The 25,000-nt window shown below is 47.4% G+C and overlaps 1 protein-coding gene across 1 annotated transcript in view; it reads left to right on the top strand.

Moving 5' to 3' along the window:
* Window positions 1–25,000, top strand: part of LOC147303113 (glutamate receptor ionotropic, kainate 5-like) — a 207,537-nt gene that overhangs the window by 180,864 nt on the left and 1,673 nt on the right. Inside the window, exons 15-21 of the mRNA XM_086279148.1 lie at window positions 10,776–10,885; window positions 11,949–12,122; window positions 14,744–14,909; window positions 16,742–16,967; window positions 22,416–22,544; window positions 22,989–23,110; window positions 24,152–25,000. The exon at window positions 24,152–25,000 is cut by the window's right edge and continues 1,673 nt beyond it. Of these exons, the coding sequence (XP_086135274.1) occupies window positions 10,776–10,885; window positions 11,949–12,122; window positions 14,744–14,909; window positions 16,742–16,967; window positions 22,416–22,544; window positions 22,989–23,110; window positions 24,152–24,901 (1,677 nt within the window). The 3' untranslated portion in view covers window positions 24,902–25,000. The remainder of the gene's footprint in view (window positions 1–10,775; window positions 10,886–11,948; window positions 12,123–14,743; window positions 14,910–16,741; window positions 16,968–22,415; window positions 22,545–22,988; window positions 23,111–24,151) is intronic.

Genomic DNA, 25,000 nt, shown 5'->3' with positions numbered 1-25,000 from the left:
CTCGCCTTCGCTCTTCTATTCTTGACATCAATCACAAACTGAATGCACGACGAGGGCTGAACGAGATTTAATAAGACGTTTCACAGACGTGGAGCGTGAGCGCAGACATCAGAGACTGGTTATTTCTTCTGATGCTGGTCACACTGGTTCAAGCATGAATACCTGAGATGTGTCAGAACAGCCAAATCACAGTTTTTACGCCACATTTTTCCACAGAGCGGTTTGTGTCACTGCTTCAAACCAAGAAACCTCCCAAATAAAGCAAAACATGTCAGAGTACAGAGATAGCGTGTACACATGACGTGAGGAGTCAGTGGGGTGGTGCGATGGTGGGGGGAGGCACGTGTGACCCCGGGGAACATGCTTTTTATGCCAGAGTAGAATAAAGTGTAATTGCACATCCACTACAGTAGGTGGCAGGGTTGTTATGAAGTGCAGCAAACAAACCTGAAAAAGAAATGGAAAAATATTTAACAGCGACGAAAAGAGACGGAGATAACGGGACAAACGAAAGTGTCCTGAAAGCAGTGTTGACAACTTAGCGACTTTGTCGCTATATTAGGCGAGTTTTCAGACCCCCTTAGCGACTTTTTTCTAAAAAGCGACTAGCGACAAATCTGGCGACTTTTTCTGGTGTTATTGGAGACTTATTTATGACGTCTTTTTGACGTGAAAGCGGGTATCGCTTTTACTCTTAACAAGCAGCGGTGCTGCCGTGGGCACCTCGCCCGTGCCAAAGCGCTCACAGGCGGAGGATAGTCCTCCAGATAGTCCCCCCGCTGCTATCAGGGCAGAAGACGTTCACACCTGTGCATCCAAACTGCAAATGAATCGCGCATGAGCGAAGCCGCTGCTCCCGCACTGACTGTAATGCAGTCAGGTCTTCCTTTACTCTTATGCTGTTTTGTGGATCAAGTTTAAAACTACTTATAAACACACACACAAAGTAACTCCACCAGAGCGCTTGTTTCGGGTCACTTTTGCCGGTCCAAGCCCGGGTAAAGGAGCAGGGTTGGAATTGTGACATTAAAAAACAATAATTGCTAAAATAAATGTAATTTGTAGTTCTAAATAAACTCTAAATGCATTTAGGACGTTTTTACTCCCTTTATGTCTCTTCCACGATGTTATTTCTCTCTCCAACAACATAGGTTACAATTACATTAGAATGACCAATTATGCAAATTAGGCGATGACGTCATTTAGCGACTTCTAGCGACATTTAGGACAACCAATAGCGATTTTCCTTACTGAGGAGTTGGCAACACTGCCTGAAAGCAAAGACGAGGAAATGTGCCGACGCTGGCTTCACTGTGACTTTGTAGGTTAAAGTGTTTCATAGATATGAGAAGGGCTGAGTTTGGGTTTTTGAGTCGTTAATGTTGCTGATCAATTGTATTTATTTGTTTCATTTTAATTTCAGAATCAAGTCGGTCAAAAGAAAATGTTTACAGTTTCAATAAGGATTCATTTTTTTAACGAATCCTTGCTCGGGCGCCTCAGAGCGCGCTCAGCCTCGCTGACCTGGCAGCTCGTCCCGGGTTGATAGACATCCGCGCTACCTATAAAAGTAGGACGTTTTGTCAAAACACTAGTCCGACGGGTCAATCAGCAACCTGCTGACCAATGAGATGAAACCTTTCCCCGTGCTTCCCTGGAACAGCGGTCTAAGTCGCACCTTCAGTCGCTAACCTCACTTGAACTGCAGCTCTCTCTGCGTAGCAGGCACTGGACCCTGTGCTCTCCGCCTCCGTGCAGCATATGAAATAATAAAACACCCACAGCACCTGTAAGGCTCATAAAAAATGCATCGCAGCACAGCACAGTGGAGCTGTCAGCACCGCAGGCTTCAAATAAGCAGACAACAGGTTTAATAAGACGTTCCAGCAGAGCTAGCTGAGTTAGCTGCACAGACCCAGACTGAGGAAGCCGCTCAGCGTCGTACCGCAGAGCAGAGAAACCCCACCTCTGTGTGGAGAACAGAGGAAGACTCAGTCTTCCTGTTAAAGTTTAACTTCTTTCTCTCCGCTGTCGCCATGTGCTTCTCCTGATGGAGTCTCGACCTCGCTGTGAGTCGCAGTCGCAGAGAAACTCGATGTGTTTGTGGAGGATTCTCGTGGGATCTTTGATATTAAAATATCAGGTTCAGTATGAACAGTCGGGTTTGCTCAGAGCGCATGAAGCCTTCTTTTTACCAGCAGCTACATGGCCGGAGCTACTGGAGGTCCTAATAACTGAAACTGAAGAGGCACAGGTGCAAATGTTTAACACCAGCACAAGCGTGTCTCATTCTGGGCACGGCTGTGATGGCTGTCTGAGACAGAACAAACCCATGTGCGATGCAGCGTCTGTCCGGATGCAGGTGTTAGTGTCATGTTCCCGGCGTCTGCGGCTCACACAGCATGGAGAGAGGCCCATTGTTGAAACTGTGCTCATTGCTTGGCACGCTGTGAGATCACCTGCCTCACCGCCGAGCTTGAACCGAGAGCTTGGATTGGTTACGCCTCCTGTACCTGCAGCAGGTGGAAACGCAGCGAGCTGGTGCACACGTGCTAGAACATCATCACATCGGCGACGCCAGGATGTAAATGAGGTCATAGCTCCAGTTTAACGTGTGCAGGCCCTGAAGGTTCAGATGAAATGACAGCTGACCCTTCAGGGACGCGTGCGTGCTCAGATCCATCAGGTGAATATTAATGGAGGCGCCGTCAAAGCGCCGCGGGCGGTTTGCTTTCGTCCAAAGAAGCGCTTTTTAGACGATGTTAAAGGTCTGTTTATTTCCAGGCGCCGTCTGTGGACTCGCACAAACTTTTACAAATTGAACAGCCGAGCGTTTGCACCTGTTGACACTTCCTGTCTCGCCCCGGCTCCGTCCGCCTGATGATTGGATGGATTCAGACATGGCAGTGAGGCTCTGCTGCTGGCGGCGGCGATGGCTCGGGCCACTCAGTCAAACTGTGAGTTTGGGACCGAGCGACCGCAAATATTCCTGCGACCCGAGAGATCGCGCAGGAAGAGGAAGAGCTGGGGGAGCAGATAAAAGCCGAGCCGGGGACACAGATGGAGGGCATGTTTCTTCTCCTCCTGTGATTCAGTTTGGGGGAGAAGGTGACGCCTGCTGCTGCTTGAAAAATATGAGTTTTCCAGCCTCTGAGGGAGGATCGGTGGCTCTGCGTCCCTGACTGGAATCTAAAGCAGCGCCTTCACTTCCTGTGAGTCTGACAGAAACCTGCTCAGGTTGTAGATTTTTGGGTGAACCTCAGTCTCAGGGGTTAGGACGCTTTCAGGGACGATTACACTGTTGTTATTAATTATTATTGAGTTCTCTGAGGATTGTGTAGGAGGAGGCGGAGCGAGGGGCACGTTTCCTGTTTTAGAGTCGTTGTTAGTTCGATGTATTTCAGTCCTGTGTGAAATATGAAGGCAGGAGGACTAAGAAAGTCTAAAAGCGCAGGTTAACCCTCTGAAGCCCACGCGTCCAAATCACATGACCAATGCAGCAGCGAGACGCAGCCAAGTGTTGATTGGTCACGGCGTCCACGCTCAGTACACAGAAGTGTTTCGGACACGTGATGATGTGCTGCTGTTGAACTATGGACACCATGTTTGTCTCAGCTCTGCAACGAAGCGTCCGAGCGTGTTCAGGTGTGTTTCAGTCAGCCATGCGTTTAGCGGCCTGTTTTCCTGTGCATGACATCAGCTTTGTGGCATGCACCAGTGCACATGAAGCACGCTGATCCGCAAAGCATGCGTGGCTCGGAGGCGCAGCGGCAGCAGTCAGGCCTGCGTGAGCAGCTCCAGTGTGAGAACTGTCAAACATTTATTCGTCATTATCATGAAATTGTCCTCGTCTCTCCTGATGGAGCTCCTGCCCTCAGACACTGTACTGCGGCTCATTAGCATTCTGTCCTCCATGTTTGACCCGGTCCGCTGTGAGAGCTTCGGTGTATCGACTCTACGATCAGTCAGCTGTTTAATGTGTGCACGGAGAGGCCGAGCTCGCGCTTCTTAAGTGTTTATTTAAGGATTAAGTTGAGCGAGAGCACATTTGTGCTCACGGCCTGCAGGCGTGATTTACGCTGTCACAGCGCCGGGCTGACGGGCAGATCCATCGCCTCGATCCGGAGGGGAGCTCCGCCCTCCCGCTCCAGTGTGGAGTGGAGAATGTGAACCGAGACGCCGTGAATGTATCCCGCTAACACCAGGCGTCTGTTATCGAGTGCAGCGGTGCTGATAGATCAGCTATCAGCACCGCTGCACACACGGGCTGGTTTATTGAGCTGAGGGGGCGTTCCCTGAAACGCCGCCTTGTCATGAATCAGAATCAGAATCAGAATACTTTATTGATCCCTGGGGGAAATTATTTAAATTATTTATGTTGGTGCTGTTTGATTGAACTTGAGCAGGGCGAACATATTTTAGTCGTCACAGAGCAGAGAAGGCGATCCCGGGCCTGCTGCTGAGATTTGAATCTTGCAGCTGCGTCTTCCTCTCTTTGTTTCCTATTCGAGTTCATTGATCTTAGCTTTGATTGGGGGCTTTGATGTTTGTTGTGCTTCACATTTTTATGCTGGATTTTGTATCCTTGTTTGCTTTGTTTGGGCTCATTTGTTCCCTTCACTGTTCCCTTGTGGTGGCGTTTGAGTTTACACCGATTTCTTCAACAGCGTAACAGGCGATGTTTAGCCGACTGTCTACAACATCAGTGCACGATGTGAGTACGTCTGTGTGCGCACATGTCGGTGTGCAAACTCACACAAGCCAACAGGAATTAAATCTCAGAAGTCCCGAAGCAACTGAATACACAATCCAATCGTGTCTGCAGGCGTCAACAGCTTTATGTGCTTTGTAAACACACACACTCATAGCTGCGTGTGTGTAAATAGCTCGCGAGCACACTTGAAGATGGTAATCTGTTTAATTGCTCAAGCTGTTGACTTGTGCACACACATTAGAGAAGAAGAGCCATCGTGGTACCCCTGCTCTCCCCCCCCAGCGCTGAACACTACAAATTTATGTCTGCTGCTGCTCCCAATTCATTAGTGCTCGATATATCATCACTGCCCTGCTCTCTGAATCTGAGGCACAGCGTTTCACTGCGATTGTGTGACGCCATCGCTGAGCAGACGCCGGCTGATTGCGAGGAGAGGAAGCGGCGTCGTTAATATTAGAGCTGCTAGCGGCACACGGCTCTAAATACAGACGCCTGTAAAACAAGACAAGTGTAAATACAACACGATAACAAGCTTCAAGTTAAACTTGTATCTCCTCAGTCTGGATGGTCTCATGTCCTCCTCGTGCTGACACATCTGCCTCCATGGGTCTCAGCCAGGTTTAGCACAGGCTAAAGTTCCTAAAAGTTCCTATCGCACACATTTATTCAGGGTCAGAGGTTAGATTTCTTTTATTTGTGCATGTGGTGAATTGCACCATGGCTTCGTGTGTTCCTGCATAAGCTTGACTCACTTTTGAAGCATCTCGATTTTCAGAGCCAACAGCGGGCAGATTTGCTAATGCTAGCTAGCGCTGTGACTGTGTAGTAGTGATGTGTCGGTCGCGAACGAAACGGCTCTTAGAGTCGGATCTTTGACGTGAACGACGTGAGCCTTGTGCTTTATGCTGGGCAGAGGGGGAGGGGCGGTAGTTACACTCAGTAGCACAGGAACAGAGCGGGAGGGAGAGAGAGCCAGGGACAACAACGTCACATTAGAAAGGTATAGTAATCATCCACAACTTGGTTGCAGATGATAAAGGATTCAGAAAGTTTATTCATGCAGGTCCATATGACAGAGAATATGCATCTTCTGTTTGTTTTCATAGTTTAATTTATATTTAATTGTGTTGTGGTTTGCAGTGTTTTGTGTTGTTTCACTTTAAATTTGTTTAAAAGGGAAAAGCTGAAAATTTAAATAGTTAAAAGTTGAAATGTGAATAGTTGGTTTTTGTATTATATGATTTATTTATTACATTTTATGTGGAGTGAATAAATAAAAGTATATTTACGGTACCCTAGAGACAAAGCACGTACAAACTCCAAAACACAACAGAAGTGCTCCAGGATGCTAGGGGGCAGTGTTGAGCTTTTGTTACCTCGTGGCTGCATAAATACAGGCCATTTACCATTTGTGTATAAATACACAAACAATACACACATGCTTTCAATTGTGTAATTTAAGTGATCTAGGTAGTGTCGGGAAATCAGTTTCACCCCGGTTCTTTTTATTCCTCAGGCTTCCAGAGATGCACCGGACTCAGTAGTCATTTCACAAAACCTTTATTCATCTCATTTAAGCATGCATCTTCTAGAAGGGAAGACTTGTCAGGCCGGTGCCCCTCTGCAAAATCTTCACTCCTTTGTCTGTGAAACACAGTTTTGTAGGAGCGACTGTATCATACAACCCCCACGGTGTGCTGCAAACTCTGTGTCTGTGCCTATGTGCACGAGCACGTGAATGCCTGTGTGTGCGCGTACCCGTGTGTCTATGTGAGTGCACGTGAGTGAATGGGCGTGTGTGCGTAACAGTTAAAGCACTATGTGCGTAGGGCTGCTCGATTATGGCAAAAATGATAATCACGATTATTTTCACTGAAATTGAGATCGCGATTATTTGACGATATTTATTTAACCCTTTAAGACCTACTATAGAACCAAGTCCACCAGAGCTTATATTATTTTTTTTACATGTTGTAGTGCCGTTTGTGGGAGCATTTCAATTTGCTATACAACTGTTATAGCCCATATTTTAATAATATGTATGCATTAAGTCCATAGTAACTACATTAATTGCAAAAAAGTGCAATAAACTATAAAAAAATTGAAAATCGTTTTTGTTTTTTGTTTTTTACATGTATTTCTACTTGGAGAAATTTAAGAGGTTTATCCCTCAAAACTTTAAATACAAAAAAAAGTTGCAAAAAATTGTTTACAACAACAGGAAATTTATTTTGAGTGTCTTCAAGTTTTATTTTGGAGATACAGCAATTTTTATATACTGCAGGAAAAACGAAAAAACAATCCTATGATGCAAATTTGCAAAGAAAACAGCAGGTGCATCAAAATAAACTATTTCCAGCAGTGCAATTCGAGTTCTAAGCATCCCAGCAACTATTCAGAAAGGTCAAACATGACCAGTACAGGCTTTTAAGGCCTACAAGTAAAAAACTACAATTTCCGCGAAAATGACGTCACTTCCGGTTTCGGCCAGGAAATGGCGGACATGCGACGACGTCTGTTTCACTGTGGGAAGTGTTAAGAACAGCTGATCGGATCGGCAAAGCGTGTTTCTGGAATATTATGTTTTTGTTCCTGCAAGCGCTTTTTATGCAGTTTTTTCAAAGCTTTATGTGGAAGGAAACCGTGACCGAGGACAAGCTGATGGCATCAGATGTAAGTACAACTCCTCCAGTTTCATATGCAAAACAAATTATTGCGCTAGCTTACACGGTTCTGGTTCTACAGGGATTTAAAAAATAGTTACACAACACGGAGCGTGCTGCTCTGACCGGCTTTAAAGGGTTAACAATGACTTTAAAAAATAATATAACATAGTGTGCAACACCACTGAAGTTTTTTTACCTCTCTTTTCAACCAACAGCAGTCACTCTCCTCTTCAAATAACTTCTGCTTAGCTTTCCGAGCTTCCCTCGGGTCCTCTTAATCAGCGGTCTCCAACCTTTTTTGCGCCACGGACGGTTTATGCCCGACAATATTTTCACGGACCGGCCTTTAAGGTGTCGCGGATAAATGAGGGAGGGGCTAATAATCGGCTCAGTCATTTTTAATGATCGTTGAAAGCCCAGATCGTAATCGTGATTAAAATTCGATTAATTGAGCAGCCCTATATGTGCGTATATCTCTATGTACGCGCCTTCCTGAGGGTCATAAAAGTCCATCTCCCTTCCAAACCGAAGTTATTCAGTTACAAACTTTGAGACTCCCACCCAGGCATGCCCTGAGGAATTTCCACTCAACATTAACCTCTCTTTGTCTCACTTTCACAGTTCAAACTGGGGGAGGGTCTCCTAGAAATCTACTCCTAAGTTTATGACACACTCAGGCCTTTATTACATCCAGGGCAGTGTCAGAGTCTCTACAATAATTCTACATCCTGTCTAACACATTTCTAAACTCTAAATTAGGCTACGCATATCTTCAGTAGCTGTTTTGAAGTTCAGTTAACGCTAGAAACGTGTTTTGTCTCTAGGGGCCACCGTGTATATTTTTATATAAACATATATAAATAAAACCACTTTTTCTTTTACATTAGTAATTCCTTTTGTGCATAATTTTATATTATTGTTAATAATAAATAAATTAAAGCAACAAAACAACCTGAAGAGCCGAAACCCCATCACTACTGTGTAGGTCAGGGGTCGGCAACCCTGGGCACGCGCTCACTTTGCGCCAGAAACAGGAAACCAGCGGATGTCACGGTAAACAACAGCAGCACGTTTAAGCTTGATCAGCTGTTGTTAGAATTTATTTAATATTAATTTCTAGTATCAGCTGATGTTTGCTGGAGCCACAGCTGTAAAGCTGCTGGTCATGATGTCGGTTTGGATATGTGGTGAGAGGGAAACATGAAGATGAAACCAGGAGATGTCCTTACTGAACCATCAGAGCTGAACAGGTGATGGAGAAACAGGTTTACCTTTTAGGTGACAGGAATGAGTTGAAGTTATGAACTGTTTCTGAGAGACAAATAACACCAGGATCCTTTTTTATGTAGCTGACAGCTGGTAACTGTGCAGGGGCGGGTCTAGCAAAGTGTTGCCAGGGGGCAGGTAGGGCATTAACAGGGAGAGGGGGGCACAAAGAAATACTTTACTTTCTTATTCTCATTTAAAATATTTAGCTTTTATTAAATAATTTTCTAAATCTTACAACCAAAGTTTTTATCTGACGTAAAATGTATAGAAATCATACATATACCAACAAGACTGTACATCACTGTCACAGTAGCGTCTGTTTACATTGTTGTGAGGAGACCATAAACAGCATTTGTATTTTCTGTTGTACACTTCATTTGCTGTTATGGATAAAAAGTCTTTTTTTGTTTCAAAATAGCTGATTACTATTCGCTGACAGCTGCCAACATCTGTGAACACATATAAGTGTGTAACTGTTATATTATTTATTGCTAATGCAAACATACGGCACATTGACTTCTGAGGAAATTTTAGACAGCACTCATCATCAAAAAGGTTGCCGACCCCTGGTGTAGGTGGATGGTAGACATCGTAACGGCCAGGTAACACGTGAGACTGTAAGTCGCCGTCACGAGGGCACACCTGCATGTTTGCACGTGTACACGTTCCAACCTTATTTCCACCATGGGTCTTCTTGTCGATGAAAGTGCTCCCTCATTATAACGGCTTCGCTGGTTCGCAGATTTTTTTTTGTGCAATTTTTCTTTTTTCTTTTTTTACAGCACATTGTGTTCTGCGTCCTGATTGGCTGTAGACCATTGTCAATCAATCTCATGCCGTGTCTCCTGTACAGTGCAGAGTGCGTTCAGCTTGTCAAATTTACATCAATCTTAGACCCTAGCAGTGCTGCACTGTATGTGTGTAAGTTTCCTCCCAAAGAAACGCAACAATGTTTGGTTTCATCCTATAATTCTGGACTTATTTTTCTACAAAGGTTTGAACTTTGAGAGTTTAAACGAGAGAAAAGTGAAAACGTTCATGCGTGTCTGAGTGTGTAAAGCATGCCGTGACGGGTTTTACAGCCTTAAAACATCCATAATGACTGTAAAAAATAAAGTTCATGGGTTTCACCTGTCGCGGGTTATTTTTAGAACATAACTCCCGCGATAAACGAGCGACCGCTACATATTGATGGATGGCGCGGGGCCGGCACTGTGTCCTCACATCGAGAAAGTCGTGGGTTTGAATCCGCCCGGGTACTCGGGCTTGCTCCCACAGTGGGGTTAGCCTAATTAGCTGCCTGCCTGTGTTAGACCTGTCCAGGTGTTCTCTGCCCCTCGCCCCCTTGTGTGTTGGGTTAGGCTCCACCCCCCTCGACCTTGTGCTGAATAAGCAAGACGGGATTCTTCTTACTGTCCAACCAACCAGAGCTACGCTGTATTGCAAACACAGCTCCCGTAGGAACATTTTCTTTCAGTCGCCAGTGAAGTCGGGAATGCTGGATGCAGCCGCTGTCACCTGCTCTTGTGCCCGGGATGTTTGATTGGGTCTGAGCCACATCACACGATCGTTTCAGCTCTGCCAGCCTCATGAGCTGTTTCTGAAATGAGCCAGAATGGACAGAAATCAGAGCCTGAATAGATTGCCAGCTCCAGTCATCTGCTTTAATTGAGTCCAATCTGGGAGTTCCTGCTCCCCTCACTGCCAAATCCTTTTTCCAGCAGATGGGGGGTGATGGAGGCATCGCAGACAGCAGGCCACGTGATGAAGCGGGTCAACGGGAGGCGTCCCATCAGGGAGCGCTGGCTGACGCTCGTTAGCGCTTGAAAAGCTCGTCAGTGTAATTTTGTGTTCTGTTGTTTTTGTTGTGTTGTTGGAATTGCAGGTTCAAAGTGAACGAGCGCTTTTTGTTCCAGGAGCGTCATTTTCCAAAATGCACAGCTGTCAGTGTGAAGGTGTTTCAGAGTGTGCTGTGATTGGCAGACGGTCATTATCACAAATCGCCGTCCACGGCAGGAAGCTGTATCCTACCCTTTACAGACTGTAGATGAAGCACGAGAGCAGGCGGAGACCCGACGTTCCCGGTCAGGAATGCCGTGGTCATGTGATCTGTGTGTGTGTTTCAGGGTCGTAAGCCGGGCTACTTCTCCTTCCTGGACCCGTTCTCTCCGGCTGTCTGGCTCTTCATGCTTTTGGCTTACCTCGCCGTCAGCTGCGTCCTCTTCCTCGCAGCCAGGTAAGACACCTGTCTGTGCGTCAGCGTCCTAATTTTACCTGCAGCATGTGTCTGCGTTTCAGTTTTCTAAGGTGGGCCATAAATCGCTGACGCGCTCTGCACGCCATCCAGGACTTTGTATCGAAACTTTATTTACAGTCACAGCTTCAGACGCTCAGCTCTGCTTGAGCTGACAGAGACAAACCAAGCATTCAGCCACAGCACACAAAAAGTCATTTTATCATAAAGTCGTGATTTGATGATGTCATCAGCTGCTTAGTGATGACATCATAACGAGCTGCACTTCAGAGTAAAAGCATGAAGAGAACAGCTTTAATCTGTGTTTAACTGTAATATGTGAGCAGAGAGTAGGAGGGGCACGCCTCTTCATCTGCTCCGTAACACACATGTTCAATCAGCCAATCACGTGGCAGCGCTCAGGGCGTTCATGCAGGTAGACACGGTGACGATGACCTCAGATCATCTCTGGTTTCTGATCTCAGTCCAGCAGAGCAGCTCTGGAGAAATGTGTGATGATGTCATGATGATGTCATGTCAACATGGACCAAAATCAAGGAAAAAGGGGGTCTAATGAGGACAGGCCAGGTGTACCTAATGAAGTGTCCGCTGTCATTATTTCTGCCTGGGCTGATTTACAGTCTTCGCCTCACCTTGTGCAGGTGAGAGGCGAGTCAAAGCCGCGTCACGCAGCAGGAAGCGTGGCAGTGACCAACCTGGCGTAACCGGAGGGTGTCCCGTTTCTGTTGAAGATCGACATAGAGTAAAAATATGATGTAACATTAATGGAAGGCTAATGCTAAAATGACTCCACGCAACAGTCGTGCGCTCCAGCTGAGCGTCTAAACACAGTCACCACGTCGTTTCCTTTCAGGTGTCGAGCGTGACGTTCGTCTCTCTCGCCTTTTTTCTTTTGTTTTCTCACCGCATCGCTTTGACAGAGCAGAGCCGCCCCGCTGCGTAGGTTTAAGGGCTCCATAAGTGCAGGCAGCTGACCGTGAAATGTTAGCCGCGTGTCTGAGGCTAAAGCTACTCTGGGTTTTAATGTTTCGTCCTCTCTCCCCAGGCTCAGTCCCTACGAATGGTACAACCCTCATCCGTGTTTGCGGGAGCGGCGGGACATCCTGGAGAACCAGTACACGCTGGGGAACAGCCTGTGGTTCCCAGTGGGCGGCTTCATGCAGCAGGGCTCCGAGATCATGCCGCGGGCGCTGTCCACACGCTGCGTCAGCGGAGTCTGGTTGGTACCAGCTTATGTTTCAGTCACGCTTTCCAAATGTGCACGAACATCTTCAGACAGACGAACTTCATGTGAAACACGAGGTCATTTACATTACAAGGTCGTTTATAAATAATGGAGGACAGCGAGGACGACCGTTCCTGAGCGGAAGACGGCGTCACGCGGTGTCACGCTCAGAGAAATCACCACCGCAGCCCATCAGGCTGCAGCACGTTTCGCCTGCTCTGGTCACGCTGTGTTATCGGTACAGCAGTGGTCGAGTCAGGAAGTGCCCCCAAATATGTTCATATGAAACTCCACCCCCTGTGTGCTGCTGCAAACCAGGGTGGGTGTGGGGAGGAGGTCGGGGTGGATGGATGCCACAGAGACACAGTGAGGTGAGCGCTGCATTCAGGGGTGGGCAACTCCAGGCCTCGAGGGCCGGTGTCCTGCAGGTTTAGATCAAATGATGAGTTCGTTACCAGAACTCTGGAGCCCCCCCGACTCGCCCTCACCCCCTCTCTCTCTCTCTGACTCACCCTCACCCCCCGCCCCCTCTGACTCGCCCTCACCCCCTCTCTCTCTCTCTGACTCACCCTCACCCCCCCTCTCTCTCTCTGACTCGCCCTCACCCCGCCCCCTCTGACTCGCCCTCACCCCCTCTCTCTCTCTCTGACTCGCCCTCACCCCGCCCCCTCTGACTCGCCCTCACACCCCGCCCCCTCTGACTCGCCCTCACCCCCTCTCTCTCTCTCTGACTCGCCCTCACCCCGCCCCCTCTGACTCGCCCTCACACCCCGCCCCCTCTGACTCGCCCTCACCCCCTCTCTCTCTCTCTGACTCGCCCTCACCCCCCGCCCCCTCTGACTCGCCCTCACCCCCCGCCCCCTCTGACTCGCCCTCACCCCCTCTCTCTCTCTCTGACTCGCCCTCACCCCCCGCCCCCTCTGACTCGCCCTCACACCCCGCCCCCTCTGACTCGCCCTCACACCCCGCCCCCTCTGACTCGCCCTCCTTTCACTGCTGTTTAATCGTTTCAGCCTTTCTGTTTATTTAAACTTTAAATAAACCAAAAATATAGAAAATATAATTTTTCAAATGCATTGATTTTGTAAGTTGAAACTAACCTTCCTGATTCCTTTGTAAGTAAGTGCTCTAAGCTCACATTAGATAAGAGTGAGTGTTGGTGTAGGGTGGAGGTTGGGTGGAGGATTCTTCGCTGTGGTTTAGCTGCAGGTTTGGTTCTTTTATTTTCTGTGCAGAGAAACGTTTCTATATTCACGTGGTCTCGTTATCAGGATAATGAAATGATTGTTCCATCTTGTGAGATCATATGTTTTAGCTGTAAGTGTAGCAGTCATATGTACAGTGAGGTGCAGGTGGTGCTGATGGAGGTGCAGCTTGTCAGAATAAAGCAGGTGAGCCAACCTGTAACCGTCTGACTACAAAATCAAAATGTGTGTCGTTACTTTGCCAGAAACATTTTGTGTTGTGAGTTTTTTTTCTGTGTAGAACCGAGTATTTCTGCACTGCTGCATCTGTACTTTGACCAAATCAAAGTATGTCAGTACTTCCCCACCCCTGACTCTCCCTCAGTCCCAGTAGCTGCAGTCAGACAGATGGTGGAGTGATACTGGAGGGACTGGAGAGGCCATCAGCATCTTTCCTCTCACAGCTCTCAGCCTCGTCTGGCACTTAGCCTTAGAAAGACTCACGAGTGGCTCGCTGCGCTGTTCACGCTGCATATTCAGGCAGAGTGGAAGCAAAGAGGCCGTCAGAGGGAGGTTAGCTTAAACGCGATCACGTTTGTAGTTTCCCTCTCGCAGCGTCTAAAAATCTCAGATTCCTCAGGACGCGGGGTCATTTCCTGCAGCTCCTGCTGTGCACCCATCACGGCGTTCTGCTCACCCATCACGGCGTTCTGCTGCAAACGCTGAAGCGCACATGCAGCTCCTCGCTGGGCTGAACTCTTTTCTGACTCAGTTCATATAACCTCAAACCTTTATAAAGCCATGGTCCTTTTACCCAGCGTGCTCGGGGAGCTGCCTTGCTGATGTGTGGTGACCAACACAGAGTTGGCGGCGTAGCTCTGGCGTTTCCCCTGAAACTCGGCTCATCTTTTAAGAAACATTTCTTTGTGTGTTTTCTTTTTTTGTAAATGGAAACGAGATCCGTCGCAGTCGTGGGTCTCGTCTCCGCTGACACCACAGAGTGTGTCTTCCACTTCCCGCAGCGCTCTGTGCAAACACAGCACATTAGAAGTAATCACGGCCTCGAGCCAATCACCAGAGCCCGAGTCTGTTTTCCTGTATTTGCTGGGCTGCTTTTCATTTAGTTTCTGCTCTGCTTCATCCTTCCTCTCTGCCTCCTCTTTAATTCTCTCCCCCCTCCCTAATTCCCTTGCTCATCACTTCCGCCTCATTTCCTCTGCAGCAGAGGCGTCCTGCTCGTCTCTGCTGCAGCTCGAGTTCATGTTTAGGTTGATGATTTTTACCTAAAACTCCTGACGTTTCCTGCAGTGCCCTCCATCTGTCTCTCTGCTGCGTTTTCCTCTCTCAGCTCTTAATGAAGATAGGCGAGGGGGAAGAGTGGGGCTGTGCTGCAGGGTAAAAACATAAAGGTCTTCGTCTCTCCTCCCTCAGGTGGGCTTTCACCCTCATCATCATCTCGTCCTACACGGCCAACCTGGCAGCATTTCTCACGGTCCAGAGGATGGAGGCGCCCATCGAGTCTCCGGACGATCTGGCGGACCAGACCAACATCCAGTACGGCACCATCCACGGAGGCTCCACCATGACCTTCTTCATGGTGAGATTATTTTTTAATCCAGCCATCCCATACGGTCATCTCAGGCACACAGAGGCGGTCTCAGGGATTCTACTTCCTGTTAATCTCACTGCATGACAGTGCGCTGCAGTCCAGCCTGGGGTGCAGCATCGGTGAACAGATTTTAATGGAGATAAATGGCAAGAATCATTTTTTACACCTGCAGGAAAATCCAGATTTGACATTAGTTTGTCCAAACAGCAACGGCAGCATTGATAACAAGTCTTCAGTGTTTCTCAGTCAGGCAGCTTTTAAAACCGCAGCTTTCTGCTGATGCAGGCTGATTGTTCAGGCAAGTCTGTAGGACAGCACGCGCTCCAAACTCCCACAGACGTTAGTGAGACGCCCAACAGGAGGCTGCAGGGGTTAGAAGCAGCAGCTGGTTGAAGGTGAAGAAAATCACAAATGGAGGATGCTGTAAAGCGGCCTGAGGTGCTGTGACGTCCTGAGTGCTCACAGAATAGAGGTTTCACTATAATCTAAACCTGTCTATGCCGACTGTGTCCACCTCTGCTTTAAAAACATGATGGAAATTTACGTTTCGTTCTGCAACTGTGAAGAACGCGTCGTGACAAAACATGAGCTCATGTTGGATTTGATGGCAGCAACAAAAGGTTGGAAAAGTCAGAAACTGCATGTACAAACAGAATCATGTTCCTCACTGTGAACATGTCATCATCTACATGAGGTCATCAGCACGCAGGGACGAGGCCGATAACTGCGAGCTTCAGCAGCGCTGCATTAAAGGATCAGTGCACGGCTCAGGAACGCTCCCAGAAACCAGCGTCTGCCTGCAGGTTAAAGCTGCATCACCCAGAGAAGAAGCCACGTGTGGCCACGATGGAGAAACAGCCCCAGTTTACACACTGATGTTAATGATGCGCATGGAAACATGGACCTGTCCAACTTTTAGAGACGTGTTGATGGCATCACATTCAAAATGAGCTCAGATTTTTATTGACATGCTTCATTTTTTTATTCTCTGTGTTTTGTTCTCAATAAAATATGAATTCATGAGATCTGCACACTTATAGAGCCTCTAAGCTTGTAGGTTGGGCGTTCTCTATTATATATAATAGTAAATTATTAAAGATGAGCAAAATAATGGATGAGTACTGCCCTGTATGCAAAGGCCTCGATGTCAGCTGTTATTTGAATGTCAGTAAATCCATTTGCAGACCGACCAGCAGCAGTTTCCATTCACATATGAGAATTTTCAGAATCACAAAAAGATTAAATACTGGAAGTAACGACCCGTAAGTGTAGAGACACAGATCCTGTGTTTGATCCTGGGATGATGTAACCAGTAATAACATGACCAGATTATTCAGTCATGTCAGTCACAGAGGCCACGCCCCTAACCATGCAAACTTTCAGTCTTGTATTCTTTCAGTAAGTGTTGGTTTATTTCTCCCGTGCACTCAGAAACATTGACGTGGGTGTTTATGGGCATGGACCCACTGTCGGAGGCTGCCTCGAGTGGCCATTAGAAGAAGTGCAGATGTTTCACTGAACTGATGGTAAGCTCTCAGCAGAGCACCAAACACCAGCTGTTTGAGGCAACTATCGATCCTTTTAAAGAAGTGAAATATATATTTTAAGGTGTTTTTAAAGATTTGTCCTCAGCAGGAACCAGTGGACTTGAGCCAGACTGCTCTTAGTGAGACACAGGATATAAGTGCATTTACCACAGAAACAACCAAATCAAATAAAAACAGTAGGCTTATGCTGTAAGCGCACATCGTGAGGTACAAACACAGACCATAGAACACGTTCAGACACTACAACTGTCCTTTCACCTTCTCTTCCTGCAGAACTCGCGGTACCAGACGTACCAGCGGATGTGGAACTACATGTACTCCAAGCAGCCCAGCGTGTTCGTGAAGAGCACAGAAGAGGGCATCGCCCGCGTGCTCAACTCCAAGTACGCCTTTCTGATGGAGAGCACCATGAACGAGTACTACCGCAGCCTCAACTGCAACCTCACGCAGATCGGAGGACTGCTGGACACCAAAGGATACGGCATCGGCATGCCTCTGGGTGAGGAGAGGGGAGGGGCTAACCGCGTACCACAAGCCAAGGTAGACTGCCCCCTGCTGCTGAGTGCTGGTGTTAAATAACTTGGGATCACTCTGTTCTGCTGTTAGCGAGGTCTCTGACAGCTCAGGTGATCCTGGTTAACGCACAGTTAGCAGAGTTAGTGGAGAGAAGGAGGAACAGATGTTGACAGTGACAGAAAGACACGAGCAGCTTTCAGGAGAGCCGCCGTCACTCGTCGGCCTGTTAACACATGAGCATGGAGGCGGCGGCGTTTACTTTACATGCAGGAGAATCACAACACAGGAGTTTGTTTAATTTTTACGTTCCCTCTCTCAAAGTTTAAGGTGGAGTTTTCTAATGGCCGACACCAAGAGTTTGGCTGTACGGCAGGAGCTGTCGGCCAAAACGACACACGGCAAAAAGCTGACAAAGAGTTTGTAGCACAGCGACGAGCTGATCGCACTAAAAGAATCAGGAGTAAGGAAAGGGCCATCTGCCCTTTGATCTATCGATTAAGGGTGAGGGGAGGCGGATGGGACAGATTATATAAATTATATCTGATATGATTTAAATATTTAATAGCGAATTTTAAACATTGATCATTGGTTTGGGCGAGAGAAACAAACCCTTTGATCCTGTAATATATAGATATATATATATATATATATATATATATATTACAGCTTGAACTCTGGGTCAAAGATTCAAGTTGCAGTTATTTATATTTCCTGTCACCTTAAATCTTCACTCACAGACAAGTATCTTTGACAGTGCATATATAGGTGTATTATATAGAAAAGACAAATATTGTTTGTTTAATATGTTGGCATTACTAAATTTGGCTCAATGCTTACATACATGTGTAAAAAGAAAACTTATGAGCTGTGATAACTGTGTCTGATAGAATGAAGAGTCGACTGATATATGAAATATTCCTTTATTGGGTGAGAAAATCAGACCATGTCATAACTGCTGTAAGTCACACAGAATAGATATCAGAGCCTTAAACAGGCTGACGTCTGCTAAATGGGTCAAACTGGGCAGAAAGTCTACAAACACATAAAATCCTTATAGAATATGATGTAACACTATAGATCAACTTAGCTCAGAATATATAAAGCATATAAACAGTTACAGCAATATGATGCAACAAACACAGCAGCTACTGATCCAAAATACTCAAAGCTTCATAGAACTGAAACCAACATTTATTTTAGCTCCATTCTGCTGCTGATACAGACTTTAGGTTTCTGAACATTAAACTTGTTGCTGCCTTTCATAGTGTGTAACTTGAAGGCCCTGAGTACTCTGAGTACTTTCTCCCACACTGGAAACACTGGGATGATCACATTATGTGAACATTACCTAATAAGACTGATTCAGCACAGACAGTTATGTTAAACTTTCCTAGCAGTCCTTCACAAACAGGGAACAGTCTGTCTATTCTCTCCATCTGTCAGCTGCTGCTGGCTCTTCCTCCTCCTCTTCCTCACACACTGCTGAGTTTGTCCTGGTGGATCATCAGGGCTGCAAAGCCTCACAGATGATGTGCAGCAGTGGGTCCCTCAGTCTGTCCTCACTCTGGACACTTGCAGGTGTCACACATGGACATCAAATGTGTGATAAGCTGCAGGATTCAAACACAAGTGTAACTTATAAACACATGTTCATACTTTTATTCCACAATCAGAGAGAAAGAAACAGAGAGAGAGTGCAGGACAGACAGACAGGTGACAGTCTCAGGTGTACACACTGCTACACAACAGCACCAGAGAAGCAGGATTTAGTGTTTGTGTTATTACGAGTGTAAACAAGAAGAGTTCCAGATGGTGCAGTGGACACATGTGTGACTGCTGTGATTAAAGCATCTTTCTTTCAGCTTAACGAGTGAACCGTCAGCTCGTTCAAACACACGTTAAAGTGCGTTTGGCTCGACACCACCGAACAGAGGCAGCAATATAACACAGCTCACATTAACAGTGCAGTGAATCCTGCTTGTGCCGTGATGTTCAGGAAACCGAGCAGCATCACTGACTTTCAGCTTGTTGTGTTTGTGGATATATGACTGACTTTAATTATCCATGAAATCATCAGATTCTCTGTAAGATTAAGGTCGACTATTGAACGGCGTATATTTAAAGGCTTTAAAACCAAGTTAACGCTGAAAGTACAAACATCACTAACGTCACATAACTTTGCTGACTTGTGGCCAACAGCAATTGTTTAATGTTCTTCAAGTGACATCGTATTCAGTACTTACTTTTGACAGTTCACTCTTCGGCCGCTCCCTTCTGCCGTCTTTTGGAGCAAAATTATCCACACCCACCGCCGCACTATGAATTGTGGGATATATGGGACCAAGTGTGCACCGGACCACGCTTGATATTTGGGGAAATCGTCGGCGCATTTGGAGTACACTTCGAATTGGGACAGCCGTCGTCGTGTGGCGGTGACGTAATCGCACTCAAAATGCGTACTTCAAGCGTGCGGTCTCTTAATTGGGACACAGCCCAGTTCTGTCTCTGAGTGGATTTTGTTTAGGCGGGGTACTGCTGACACTCTACTGTGGATTGACTAACATACAGAAGCCTCTACTGCCATCCAGTGGTCAAAAATTACACTGCTGTAGAACTGGGCTGCTGTAGTTTAAAAACAGATTAACATGTGTCAATGCAGCTGTTTATTGTTGTTATTAAATTATTGCCTTTTGTTTGATGATGAAAACAAACAATCTCTTGCCTCAGGGCAGGTTTAAAGTGTCAGATGAACCATGACACAGTTAAATGTGACCGGATTGGTGAGCTCCACACCCACAGTCTGTGGATTTCGATTGAATCTGCCCCTGCTGTTTGCCCGGGAGACCCTAGAGGAGCAAAATGCTGTGGCGGGGTGACTGCAGGGCTCGGTCGGGTTCCCCCGTCACCACGACAAGTAACAGAGCAAATACATTAGCAGCTGATCAGGTTATTTTACAGCAGGTCCATCACATGATCCAGTATAAAACGAGTATCTCAGAGACGGCTTAGAGTTTCACCAACCTGCAAAAAACTGCAGGAGGATCAGAGCAAATGCGTAGAGCACTGAGCTGAAAAACAAAGTAGTGAGAGCTGTCAAAGAGGCTGTGTCCATCTTGTGTTTACAGCATATGCTTTGCCTATTGTCCCTAAAGCCAATCAAAGCCACCTCTGCTGACCCACGGCTGCAGAAACAGCAGAAGTGACGGTGTGGAGGGTTCAGTTAGTGTGTGTCTGCTGATAAGTGTCAGCCTGCAAGCTGTCAATAAATCTTTACTGAGGATTGAACGTGAGTCTGTTCAGTAAACAACCTGCAGTCTGGAGAGATTAGGGGATTACATCGTGCTGCAGGGTCCCGTCCAGAGCTCCGGTGTCGCCGCCCGCTGCCTCCAACACATCTGGAGCTCCGGTGGAAACGAGACTGCGGACAGCAGCGGCGATTTGTATAAAAGGTGCAACTGCTCGCGTTGTCGTTGTGTCGCTGTTTATGAGAACATGTTAAAAACCCCGCAGAGCGCGCCGCCGCCTCCACATCAGCACGTTTACCTGATAGCAGGTGAGCTCCGCCATTAGCACCAGCCCTCTGTTTTCATTCACAGCCCACCTAAGATTGGATTTGTCTCGCTGCCTTTGAAAGAGGAACACCAGCCGGCAGCTCGTCTTCAAAGCCAGTTTAGTGCATCAGGACGCCGCGACACCGAGTGCAGCTATGTGCAGCCTGGTTGGTTCCCACAGACGTGAAACAGAAATCCACAGACGCTGAAAGTTGTGCAGAACGATGACCCCGTCTTGTGTGGTCATGCAAACATGATTCGATAAACAAGATAAACCCATAAAAAGTTTCATCCATCCACAGGCTCTTCTGATCATCTGTGCAGGCTCTGAAAGTTCACCAGTGCAGGACAGTGTTAGACATCACACGCCTGGAAGCTGAAAGTGGACTCAGGGCCACAGCTGGTGTGTGTGTCAGGCAGACAGAGGCTTAGATCAGTCTCGGGTTGGTGGTTTGATCCAAGGTTTAGCTCACGTTTATCCAGCATCAGATTGGATGAGCTCAGTCTGAGTCTGCTCACAAACACGCCTGTTGGCGGTCGTCCGATTGTTTCTGGTGGTGCCTCAAAGCACCGAGGTGACCGTTGGTAGGATTTGATGCTATATAAATAAAACTGCAGTGAACTGTACGTCTGTGATGGCATACAGGCTGTGTCCAGGAGTGCATCTGAAGGAAACTACTTCCTGTTCGGAAGTACAATACAATACAGTTTTATTTATATAGCACATTTAAAATCCCGAAGGCTTCGCAGTAATACGGAGAAACAACATAAGTCAATAACAGAGTACAGATCGGGCACTAACAGACAGGATGGAGGCATTAATAGAACAGAAGAGTTAAATAAAATAGGCATCAAACCTCAACACAGAGGGAAGGTCAATCGTGAGTGCGAAATATCTACGAAGATAAAAACTGCAGTGAAATTAATGATAAAATAATACATTTAATAAAAAGTGTAAAAAGGGTGTTAACTGGTCAGGACAGCCAGGTTAAATAAGTATGCTTTCAATCTTGATTTAAAGGACTGGATAGAGTCCGAGGCTCGAATAGAAGCAGGGAGGCTGCAAAGGTTGGGTGCAGCTGAAGCAAAGGGTCGCCTCTGGTCTTCAGTCTAAACTTAGGTTGGTGATCTTAATGTACGACAAGGAGTGTGCAGCTTGAGGAGGTCAGTGAGGTAACTGGGCGCAATATTATTCAGGATTTTAAAAGTGAGTAGCAAAATGTTAAACTCAATGCGATATTTGATTGGTAATCAGTGTAGATCAACAAGAGCAAATTTTCTAGCTCCAGTCAGAAGCCGAGCCGCAGCATTTTGAACGAGCTGCAGCTTTCAAATAGAGATGGATTGGAGACCACAGTAGAGAGAATTGCAATAGTCTAACCTGGACGTCACAAAAGAGTGGATAAGAAATATTGTATTTTTCAAATATGGAGCCCAACGGTTCCCAAAGTGAGAAAAGGTGGACATGCACCCTAAAACCAGAACAGGATTCAACACAAGAGAGTGTGAAGCCTTCAGTAATAAAACTTTTCCACTAAAATGATTAAGAAATTGCTCACAGAGAGCCTGAGAGGCCGAGCTCGACGATCCAGGACAGGGATTTATCACGGAGTTAAACATTTTGAATAACATTCGGGGGTTGTGGCTGTTAGTCTCAGTAATATCTGACAGGAAAGCTGCTTGAGCTGCCTCAACAGAGTTCTGGTCTAGAGAGTGGCTCCTACAAAGGATGTCATAGGACATCTGAAGCCTACCTTTCTTCCACCTCCTTTCAGATCGATGGCAGACACATCGTAAGGCTCATATAGTGTCATTTAGCCCAGGTTGAGTAGCTTCATGTGTGTCTTTAGATGCTGAATATGACTTCTGCTCCTCGTCAGGCTCTCCGTATAGAGACGAGATCACTCTGGGAATACTGCAGCTGCAGGAGAGCAACAGGCTGGAGATCCTGAAGAGACGCTGGTGGGAGGGAGGACAGTGCCCCAAAGAGGAGGACCACAGGGCCAAAGGTCAGTGTCATCGTAGCGTGATCATTTAACGTAAAAACATCATTTCCTGTTTCTGTTTGATGGAAAGATTCCTGCCTAGGACACAACCGTGCTCCTCGCTCATGTCAGTGAAGCCTTACCACGATGACACGTAAACAGGAAGTTTTTATCGGGCGTCTCCTTTCCTGTGCCGCCTGTCTTTTCCTCATTGATATAACAAAATAACAAATGACTTTGTCCTCCGCCTTCGCTGTTATTGTGTATTTGTCTCCTCCTTCTGAGGCGTCTCACGCCAACAACTCCACATTTTATGCCATCAAACAGGTTAAATGGCATAAAATATCGGTTGTTTTAAGCCTGGCCCGTTGTTGCTGATGGAGAGCATGCTGTGTTTGGAAACAGTCCTCAGGCTGGTAGACCGGTGTAGGTGAATCGATCTGTGATGTGTCCATCGCTGCGTTTCAGGGCTCGGCATGGAGAACATCGGCGGGATCTTTGTGGTTCTGATTTGCGGCCTCATCATTGCCGTCTTTGTGGCCATCATGGAGTTTGTGTGGTCGACACGCCGCACCGCCGAGACGGACGAGGTACACCATCGCACACACACACACACACACTTACAGATTACACTGGGCAGACGTGAGCACTGCAGAGCATCTGTACACTGATACAAACGTGCTCCACAAGGTCAAGTTTATTTATGCTGCACATTTCCAGTCAGTGCTGCGCAAAGAGCTTAACAATGTAAAATACCACTAAAACAAATAAAATGTAAAACAATGATGCAGTAAAATATAGAAAAAAAAGAGTCAATAAAAACAACTAAAACAACAACTAAGGCTGTTAAAACCAAAATGTTAAAGTGGTTAAAGCCAGACCATAAAATGTGTCTTCAGTAGCGAGTTAAATTGATCAAGTGTTTGTGCACATCTAATATTTAAGGGAAGACTATTCCAAAGTCCTGGACCTGCCACAGAGAAGGCTCTGTCACGATGAGAAGCTTAGTCTGTGGATAACTTGGTTTTAACTGGACCTCATGGTTTTCTCTGGAGCATAAAGGGGCTCAGCCAATAAGCACCTTAAAAACAAAAAGTACGACTTTAAATTGGATCCTGTAAGGAACAGGGAGCCAGTGTGGAGACGCTAAAACTGGGGTTACATGCTCCTAACGTTTAGTGCCAGTTAGCAGACGAGCGGCTGCATTTTGGACCAGCTGGAGACATAAAGAGAGGCCTGGTCCAGAGAATTGCAGTAGTTCAGTCTGCACGTAACAAAGAGAAGGTGCAGCTCCAGGGCCACTGCTTCCTTTATTCCCAGCAGCTGATAGACAGCCTCCATCAGAGCGTGAAGGGTGTAGCTGGGGTTTGGGGGCCTCCATCAAAGTGTGAAGGGTGTAGCTGGGGTTTGGGGGACCTCCATCAGAGTGTGAAGGGTGTAGCTGGGGTTTGGGGGACCTCCATCAGAGTGTGAAGGGTGTAGCTGGGGTTTGGGGGACCTCCATCAAAGTGTGAAGGGTGTATCTGGGGTTTGGGGGACCTCCATCAGAGTGTGAAGGGTGTAGCTGGGGTTTGGGGGACCTCCATCAGAGTGTGAAGGGTGTAGCTGAGTGCCTTTGCTCTCTCTCTCAGGTTTCCGTCTGTCAGGAGATGCTGACGGAGTTCCGTAATGCCGTATCCTGTAAGAAGAATTCTAGATCCCGTCGGCGCCGACCCCTGACCAGCACTGGGGGCGGAGTCCTACGTCACCCATCCCGCCTGACTCTGGCCGGTCCCCGCCCCATCCGCCTGATTCGAGAGATGCGTCTCAGCAACGGGAAACTGTACAGTGGCGCCGGCCCAATGACGGGCGGGTTGGCAGGGGTCGGGATGGGAGGATGCCCCGATCTGGGCCCGGGGCCACAGAGGCTCCTGGAGGACCCGCTGGGCACCAAAACCTCTACCACCACCCCCCCTCCTGCGTCAGCCCTAGTGGCTCCGCCCGCCCCCCCGCGCAGCTTCCTGCAGGCCTGCAGTCACGTACGCATCTGCCAGGAGTGCCGGCGGATCCAGAGCCTGCGACCGGCCGCGCTTACCCCACCCCCTCCGCCCTCCTCGTCCTCCTCCGCCTCCTCCTGCTCCCGGGTCCCGCCCTCAGTGGCGATGACAGGCCTTCACCCCCGTCACAGCGCTCACCATCATCTCCATTATCACCACGGCTCCATGTCGCTGCCCCGCCTTCCGCCGCCCCCTCCCCCGATGCCGACGGACAGAGCTGACAGCGACGGGGGCGTGGCAAGCCCGCAGCGGTACAAAAACAAACCTGTGCCCCCGCCCCGGCCGCTGCCCCCCAACAAGACCCCGACACACCCACCGACAGACTTACTCAGCGGACACGACTGAGCCTAAGGATGCTGTCTGTGGGGTCAAAGGTCACAAACACATTGACCCCAAAGCTGTACTGGTCTAAACTGGCTCTCCAGCAGGGGTCAAAGGAGGAAA

This window comes from Aulonocara sp. 'chitande type north' Nkhata Bay, linkage group LG22, assembly GCF_057382095.1.
Source record: "Aulonocara sp. 'chitande type north' Nkhata Bay isolate Kocher_YH1m ecotype deep benthic linkage group LG22, A_spYH_male_GT1.1, whole genome shotgun sequence".
Classification (NCBI taxonomy): Eukaryota; Metazoa; Chordata; class Actinopteri; order Cichliformes; family Cichlidae; genus Aulonocara; species Aulonocara sp. 'chitande type north' Nkhata Bay.
This window is presented reverse-complemented; position numbering and strand designations above follow the sequence as displayed.